The sequence below is a fragment of the Malus sylvestris genome, chromosome 7, assembly GCF_916048215.2.
Source record: "Malus sylvestris chromosome 7, drMalSylv7.2, whole genome shotgun sequence".
Classification (NCBI taxonomy): domain Eukaryota; kingdom Viridiplantae; phylum Streptophyta; class Magnoliopsida; order Rosales; family Rosaceae; genus Malus; species Malus sylvestris.
Genome location: NC_062266.1, coordinates 12,983,995 through 12,993,375, shown reverse-complemented (window position 1 = coordinate 12,993,375; position 9,381 = coordinate 12,983,995). Strand labels below are relative to the sequence as shown.

General features: G+C 36.5%; 1 protein-coding gene across 2 annotated transcripts; it reads right to left on the bottom strand.

Moving 5' to 3' along the window:
* Positions 1-8,005: 8,005 nt before the first annotated feature.
* On the bottom strand, positions 8,006-9,175 carry LOC126629891 (cyclin-U2-1-like). 2 transcript variants are annotated; one of them, XM_050300040.1, is made up of 2 exons: positions 8,541-9,175; positions 8,006-8,406 (listed from the first exon to the last, which is right to left on the bottom strand). In XM_050300040.1, exons 1-2 carry the CDS (start codon positions 9,095-9,097, stop codon positions 8,142-8,144), a joined length of 822 nt encoding a protein of 273 aa, XP_050155997.1. In that variant the 5' UTR covers positions 9,098-9,175; the 3' UTR covers positions 8,006-8,141. The 2 variants fall into 2 exon arrangements, with proteins under 2 accessions (XP_050155997.1, XP_050155996.1); XM_050300039.1 differs by having other exon boundaries at positions 8,526-9,167.
* Between the last annotated feature and the right edge of the window lie 206 nt (positions 9,176-9,381).

The window sequence follows — 9,381 nt, the reverse complement described above, 5'->3', positions numbered from 1 at the left end:
CATAAATTGGCAGACCTGATGCACTGCAAAAGTAATGTCAGGTCACGTAAAAGTCAAGTACTGTAGAGCACCAACCAAGCTCCTGTACAGTGTAGGATTATTGTAAGGTTTTCCATCATCGATGAGAAGTCAGTTGTAAGGCAAACATGGAGTAGCACACAGTTTGGACAGTAGCATGTTAGATTTAGTAAGCAGATCCGTAACATACTTGTCTTGGGAAAGAAACAACCCATCCTTGTTCTGTACAATTTGAATGCCTAGGAAATAATGAAGTGGTCCCAGATCTTTCATATCAAACTTCTGAGTAAGAGATTGAATAACCTCAGTGATAGCTTGTGTATGGCTTCCTGTTATGATAATATCATCAACATACAAAAGCAGAATCACCACATATCTGTCAACAATTTTTACAAATAAGGATGAATATGCAAATGTAAACTTGAACCCTAAGGATGGTAGAAAATTGGTGAACCTTTCATTCCAGGCTCTTGGTGCCTGGTTCAACCCATATAGTGATTTATGTAATCTGCAAACATAGTCTTCATGTTTAAGATCAACAAACCCAGGTGGCTGTGCCATGTAGACTTCTTCTTGTAATATGCCATGGAGGAAGGCATTTTTGCACATCTAATTGTCTTAATGTCCAACCAAAATGTGTTGATAAAGCTAGAACTAGTCTCACTGTTGTGGGTTTAACAACAGGGCTAAAAGTCTCTGCATAATCAATTCCCTCTTCTTGGTTAAAACCTTTCGCCACCAGTTGTGCCTTATACCTCCCAATTGAGCCATCAGCATTCTTTTTTATCTTATATACCCATTTACACCCAATTAAATTCTTGTTGATGGGCAATGGAACCAAAGACCATGTACCCTGATTGTGCAAAGCTGATATCTCATCTTTCATAGCATCATACCAAACTGGGGATTTCAATGCAGACTTATATGTTGCAGGTTCCACTTGTGTCAAATCAACCCCCCCATTTTCATGAACTTCAGCAAGTAAAGCAATCTTCTTAATAATACCACTTTTGGATTGTGTCTGCATAGGATGTAAGTTCACTGAGGGAACAGAGAGAACTACTTATAGTTGTTCAGGTTGGAATTCAGGTACCATAGGAGGTGCAGATGAGAAAGGCTGTGTTGTTGGAGAAGTAATGGATTGACTATTAGATGAATTTTCTACACTGTCACTTGAAAATGTAACTGGAACTACTGTATAATCTATTGAAGATTGTTGATGTACAGTATTTGGCATGACACTAGGTGTAGAATCTGAACCTAATGATGCAGGACTAGATGAAGAACTCACAGTGTAGTGATTGTGTGATTCTAGTAACACAAGAGCATTACTGTGATTGGGAACTGGAGGTGGTGTTTGTATAGGTGATGGAGATGGTGAAATATTGTTACAGTGAGATTTAGGGACCAAAGAATGGTAAGGAAACTCTGTCTCATCAAATAGAACATGTCTAGAGATATACATTTTGTTTTTAGAAGCATCATAACAGAGATAACCTTTATATTTAGATGCATACCCCAAAAAAATACATTTTGCAGTTCTGGGATCTAATTTGGTACGAGTATAGGGCCTTAACCAAGGATAACAAGAGCATCCAAATACTTTCAGATGTTGTATTACAGGTATGGAATTGTGCAGCAATTGAAATGGAGATTTATTTCCCAATGAAGAAGATGGCATTCTATTAATAAAGTACACTGAGGTTTGGCAAGCAAAAGACCAAAACAATAATAGTAAGGAAGCAGACTATAACAAAGTGATGGAAGTTTCAATAATATTCCTGTGTTTTCGTTCAGCTATTCCATTCTGTTCTGGTGTGTAAGGACATGAGAGTTAATGCTTTATTCCTTTATCAGACAAAAACTGTTGAAATGCTTTGTTTATGTATTCACCACCACCATCACTGTGGAGAGTTTTAATGGCTACTTGAAACTAGTTTAAGATGAAATTGTATAAGGAAACAAATATACTAGAAACATGACTTTTATTGCAAATGGGAAAAATCCAGCAATATTTTGTACAGTGGTCAATGAAGGTGACATAATATCTGAATCCTTCTAAAGAAACACAAGGAGCAGGGCCCCACACATCACTGTGAACAAGATCAAAAGGTTTTGCAGATTTGTCTATTGAAGAAGAAAATCGGAGTTTACTAAATTTGCCCTCTAAACATGTGTGACACAGTGAAGGTGCTTGATCAGCAACACAAGGAACATGTGAGGATTCTAAAATTTGAGAAACAATTGAATTAGAAGGATGACCTAATCTCTTATGCCAAATACTGGTTGTAACTTGTTTTCCCAGAAAAGCTACAATTTTCCCTTTGTTGATAATTGCATGAGAACTTGGTGAGATGATCGAATACAATCCATTGTTACACAGCCCTTTGTAAAGCACCCTCATGGTGGCTTTGTCCTGAATCCAAAATGAAAAAGCATCGAAGATCAACCAACAGTTATTATCCAAGCAGATTTTATGAACAGACAATAAGTTTTGAGACAGTTTTGGCACATATAGAACATAATTAAGCCTAATAGACTGCATTGGAGTTCAAAGAAGAGCAGAACCAATGTGAAAGATAGCTAAACCTTCACCATTAGCAGTCTGAATGGTCTCATTAGATGGATATGGAGTTGACAAGGAAAGATTTCCCAATTCTGAAGTCATATGATTATTTGCACCTGAATCAGTAAGCCAAATTTGTTGCTGTGGAGGAGCAGATGGCACTGAGAGGGAATAAGTGGTACCATTGATTGTTGCAGCATGCATAGCACTCATTTGAGAATTTGCATTCTTTTGAAAACATGTGTCTGCAGTATGATAAGAGTTCCCACAAATAAGACATCCTAAGGAACCATTTGTATTTCTATATCGACAGGTATCAGCGAGATGGTTGTGCTTGCCACATATTTGACAACCTTGTGAGAAATTTATGTTTCTGAATCAACATGTAGATGCCAAATGATTAAGTTTCCCACATATTTGACAGAGTTTAGTCTGAAACCCATAATTATGTATGCTTGGTAAAGATGTACCAAAGATGCCAGGAGGACTTGAGTGAAAGTTCTTGCTATTGCCATATCTCAGATTGAAATTGGATCCAAAACGATTTATGCCTTTACCATTCTGATTAAAAGACCTACATGCATTTGAATTGGGATTAGCATGATTTCCACCAGCACTTGAAAAAGACTGATTCTTGGATGCCAAGTCATTGTTTTCTGCCATTAGTGCAGACAAAACAGGTGATGCAGGAATAATTTCAATCAATGTTTCTTCAGCCAACAATTGATATCGAAGATCTTTCAATGATATCACAGTTTCACGACCCCGAATCACAGATCTTATAGTATTAAATTCAGCAGACAGACTATTCAGTGTAAAAATCACAATATCATCATCATCAAATAATACACCAGTAGCAAATAATAAATCTCTTGCTTTTTTAATTTTTTGCAAATATACAGTGATAGAATCATTACCCTTCTTTATAGTTTGCAGTTCAGATTTAAGTTGAAAGATATTAGTTCTTGTGATGGTTGAGAACTGTTCTTTAAGTCGAGTCCATAACTCTTTGGAGTTGGTACTACTGATCGCACAAGAAATTCCAGCAGGAGACAAGGTTGTAGTGATCAACTGCATTAATGTTTTATCATGCATCTTCCATACTCTGTAGTCATCAGATTGAACCCGTGTAGTAGAATCCCCAGATGATGCTTCGCAAAATTGGTCAGGACAAGGGATCAAGCCATCAACAAAACCAATTATACTATAGCCTTCAAGCAGTAGCTCCATCTGAAAATGCCAAGCCAAATAATTTGTTTCATCCAATTTCACATTAACTGAGCTTGAAACCGACGAGATCAAAGAAGCAATCGGAGACTGAAGAATCTGTAACTGAGCAGTGGTCACCATTGTGACCTATTATGAAAGAGGACTAACCACAAACACTTGGTGGGTATACTTTTGACAAGAACGAATCAGAACAGGGAGAAGACGAAAAAACCCCCAATTTTACCAAAAGAAATCACAGTATGAAGAAAGAAGATTGTAGAAGCCGAATCAACCATAACCAGAATCGAAATCCGTCAAGCTTTCATGCTTGTTCTGGCGATGATACCATGTAAACCATTGTATATGTGACAAAGAAAGTTATGCAGAAAGAAACACAGAGAGAAATGTTAAAGAATAAGAGAGTTTAGAGAGAAGAGAGAGAATTCATAAATGTATTTCTTTACAAGTTAGTTACAAATGACTATTACAAGATGTATATATTTGCATTGGTAGCTTACCCTCTAAGCTACACAATAACCATCTTAACTAACTCTTATTTCTCAACCATAGGATCTTAATACTCCTAACATGATAGCTTGATAGATTTTGATTTTGGTTATGGTTACTTCCACTTTTACAATCTTCTCTCTTCATACTGTGATTTCTTCTGGTAAAATTGGGGGTTTTTTCGTCTTCTCCCTCTTCTGATTCGTTCTTGTCAAAAGTATACCCACCAAGTGTTTGTGGTTAGTCCTCTATCAAGATTTCTTGGGATTTCTTCATAATAGGTAACAATGGTGACCACTGCTCAGTTACAGATTCTCCAGTCTCCGATTGCTTCTTTGATCTCGCCGGTTTCAAGCTCAATTAATGTGAAATTGGATGAAACAAAAAAAATTTGGCTTGGCATTTTTAGATGGAGCTACTGCTTGAAGGCCATAACATAATTGGTTTTGTTGATGGCTCAATCCCTTATCCTGACCAATTTTGCCAAGCATTATCTGATGATTCTACTACACGGGTTCAATCTAATGACTACAAAGTGTGGAAGATGCATGATAAAGCATTAATGTAGGTGATCACTGCAATCTTGTCTCCTGCTGGAATTTCTTGTGCGATCGGTAGTACCAGCTCTAAAGAGTTGTGGACTCGACTTAAAGAACAATTCTCAACCATCACAAGAACTAGTATCTTTCAACTTAAATCTGAACTGCAAACTATAAAGAAGCGTAATGATTCTATGACTGTATATTTGCAGAAAATTAAAGAAGCAAGAGATTTATTGTCTACTGTTGGTGTATTCCTTGATGATGATGATATTGTGATTTTTACATTGAATGGTCTGCGTGCTGAATTTAATATTATAAGATCTGCGATTCGGGATCGTGAAACTGTGATATTATTGAAAGATCTTCGATCTCAATTGTTGGCTGAAGAAACATTGATTGAAACTATTCCTGCATCACATGTTTTGTCTGCACTAATGGCACAGAACAATGACTTGGCGTCCAAGAATCAGTCTTTTTCAAGTGCTGGTGGAAATCATGCTAGTCCCAATTCAAATGCATATAGGTCTTTTAATCAGAATGGTAAAGGCAGAAATTGTTTTGGATCCAATTTCAATCCGAGATATGGCAATAGCAAGAACTTTCACTCAAGTCCTGCACCTGGCATCCTTGGTACATCTCCACCAAGCATACATAATTATGGGTTTCAGACTCAACTCTGTCAAATATGTGGGAAACTTAATCATTTGGCATATACATGTTGATTCAGAAACATAAATTTCTCACAAGGTTGTCAAATATGTGGCAAGCACAACCATCTCGCTGATACCTGTTGATATAGAAATACAAGTGGTTCCTCAGGATGTCTTGTTTGTAGGAACTCTTATCATACTGCAGACACATGTTTTCAAAAGAATGCAAATTCTCAAATGAGTGCTATGCATGCGGTAACAATCAATGGTACCACTTATTCCCTCTCAGTGCCATCTACTCCTCCACAGCAACAAATTTGGCTTACTGATTCAGGTGCAAATAATCATATGACTTCAGAATTGGGAAATCTTTCCTTGTCAACTCCATAATGAGACCATTCAGACTGCTAATGGTGAAGGTTTAGCTATCTCTCACATTGGCTCTGCTCTTTTTCGAACTCCAATGCAGCCTATTAGGCTTAATTATGTTCTATATGTGCCAAAACTGTCTCAAAACTTATTGTCTATTCATAAGATCTGCTTGGATAATAATTTTTGGTTGATCTTCAATGCTTTTTCATTTTGGATTCAGGACAAAGCCACCGGGAAGGTGCTTTACAAAGGGTTGTGTAACAATGGACTGTATCCGATCATCTCACCAAGTTCTCATGCAGTTATCAACAAAGAGAAAATTGCAGCTTTTCTGGGAAAACAAGTTACAACCAGTATTTGGCATAAGAGATTAGGTCATCCCTCTAATTCAATTGTTTCTCAAATTTTAGAATCCTCTCATGTTCCTTGTGTTGCTGATCAAGCACCTTCACTGTGTCACACATGTTTAGAGGGCAAATTTAGTAAACTCCGATTTTCTTCTTCAGTAGACAAATCTGTAAAACCTTTTGATCTTGTTCACAGTGATGTGTGGGGCCTTGCTCCTTGTGTTTCTCTAGAAGGATTCAGATATGATGTCACCTTCATTGACCACTGTACAAAATATTGCTAGATTTGTCCCATTGGCAATAAAAGTGATGTTTATGGTATATTTGTTTCCTTATACAATTTCATCTTAAACCAGTTTCAAGTAGCCATTAAAACTCTCCACAGTGATGGTGGTGGTGAATACATAAACAAAGCATTTCAACAGTTTTTGTCTGATAAAGGAATAAAGCATCAACTCTCCTGACTTGAGACAAATCATACTCACGATTGAGTTGAAATAATACATACTAGCAGAAGATTGTTAATGCCCAATTGACAGTCCTATGATTACGAACTTGTTAGGAATTAACATAAGAGAAATGTTTCATTGATCTAACGTCCTTAGATCACTTGTCTCTTAGGTTAATTCCATTCCTTGGATTCTATTTTGATTATACACACGATGTGTGAGAATAGTGAATAAGAATAAGCGTTGCCTTCTGTTGAACTAACTAAGAGTTTAACAACATAAAAATAAAAGCAACCACATCAAATGAGAGACCTTCAAGGCATGAAAACAATTTTACGATGAAGTAAATAGTGTTTAAGTACTCTTTTGATCTTTGACTAACAATAAAAGAACTCTTTTGATCATTCTTTGCCTGTCTATAATAGTACAAGATGCTTCTCCTACCAACAACTTGGCCTCTCCACCACTGCAATTTGTTTTCTTTTTCTTCACTTTTTCCTCCTTAATTTTTGTCGTTTGTCGGTAATGATGCATCCTCCACCATAATCTTGATCCTTTGCAACTTTTTAATACGTTAAACATAAATCTAATATTACAGTTTAACGGATTCAAACCCAAGAGTAATGATCAAAGGAGAAGGTCAAGTCTTCATGTTTGTGCTTTACAAATGTCATCTCTTCCTTTCCTGTTACTTTGATTAGCCCACATGCGTGACGAAACAAATTAAAATGAATAAGATTTTTTGTGGAGTAATAGAGAAAGTGAGTATATAGTTTTAAGAAATGGATGGTGGTTTCTTAATTACATCTTTTTGTCATGTTTGTTACCTTTGTCTTAACACACTTCCAAAGTAGCCGTCTTCATTTGTCTACTTGTTCACCTCACCAGATTAAAAGTAAAAAAGAACTAAGGAATCCTTTTACTTATCCAGTATCCCTAATGTTCCAAAACAACCGGACGGCAGCAATTCGATAAGAATAAGAGAGTGTCGTCTCCACAAAATTTTACAATAATGTGGAGTAATACAATAATTCCTATTTTGTTGTATTTTTTAATAAAAATCTAACACTAAAAAATTTGAAATATCTCATACTCTATAGTAATCTCAACACCTCCATCTATTAATTAGATGTGTTTAGTGGCCGCTGCACATTGTTTTTAGCTGGAGAATTCAATCACTTTCATGGTCTTTTTTTATAAACTTTCAAATGTCACATCAAACCAATTTTCCATTATACAATAAAAATACCAAATATGTTTGCAGACCTTCTACTTTGATTTCACAGTTACCAATAATTAGGCAATTTGGAAATTAAATATTGTGCTTTTTCTTTACCCAAAAAAATAGGACAACACTCTGTATTAGCTTACCTGAACCACCCAAATAATACATTTTCACAAATATTATAAACCAATATTTACAGAAGAATGGTAGGATAAAATCCCCAAAAAAAAGGGTAAAGAAATATCCCTCATTTGAACTACAGCAAAACACCAGCAAACTGATTGTATCTTCTCTCTTCGTTTTGCCTTCTTTTGATTTCTTCTGCACATCTCAATGTGCTCTCTATGTGGTACCCTCCTCCAATGCTAACTTCTCTTTCCAAGTGACAACAATAGCTCTCAAACACACTCACATTCACATGCAATTTGAACCCCATTAAGAACAAAAATTCAAGCTCCAACTTGTTCAATTCGTTGGTTGTGAATCCCCCAACTCTTGCAAAGTATGAATTTCTGTAATTCCTGTCAAGAAAAAAAATGTATACTTCATATTAGAACTTATGTTCACATATAAGCGATATTGTGAAAGAGAGAATCAATCATAGGATCTCGGAAACTTAAGGAAAGGGAGAGAGACTAACATGTCTTCAACGTACTTGGAAGCCACCATAATAGTTGTGATGAGGAGCCTATGGACATTAGTGACATTGATCTTAAATGCAGGATTGTTCTGGCAAAACCGATCAATATACACATACGCAACAACATACACAGACGGCCCAGCTCTTGTGTACCTGAAAATCCTCTCTAAGTATGACTGAATTGTCAGGTCAGGAGTCTCATGACACTCAAAAATCCTAGTCTTTTTCATGTCCTTGGACATGTACCAAGGGCTGCTGCAATTCTTGGCAATCCTCTGGTTCCTTGCCATGTTTCTCTCAATCAGAGAAGCAAGAACATTAACCACTAGTGGGGTTTCTGAATCATCTTGGTATGAGTAAGAATACAAATCTGACCTAAGTTTTCTTGGAGAGATCATCAGAGAAGTTGATGCTGATGATGAAACCATATTTCTGTAAAATGTATGTGATCCAGAGAGAGAGAGAGAGAGAGAGAGAGAGGGCTTTAAATTTTGAGGTTTTTGTGGTGAGAGAGGTTTAGAGGGAGAGAATATATATACAAGTAGGAAATGGAGACTAGAGTCAAGTGACATTGGTTCGAGACATTTGGAAGGTGGGTGGAAGCTGAAGATGAAATCAAACTACAAAATAGGTGTGCCTCCAAATTGTAAAGGGAAAGTACAAACAAACAGCTCAGCTTTCTCATTGTATATAAAACAAACAGCTCAGCCTAAAACAAACACATACACTGTGTTATTTACTTGTTTATTTATTCAGAAATACCCTGTTATGAATTATATAATATTCTCGCCGACAGTTGGTCGGAAGGACAAGAAGGGCATATAGGAAGTGAAGAGGAGGGGAGGAGGAGCATTGA

Coding starts and splice junctions, on each gene's coding strand:
- LOC126629891 (XM_050300039.1), bottom strand. CDS start 9,097: ATGTCACTTGACTCTAGTCTCCATTTCCTACTTGTATATATATTCTCT. Junction 8,407..8,525: donor TCCAAGTACGTTGAAGACAT/GTTAGTCTCTCT, acceptor TTTTCTTGACAG/GAATTACAGAAATTCATACT.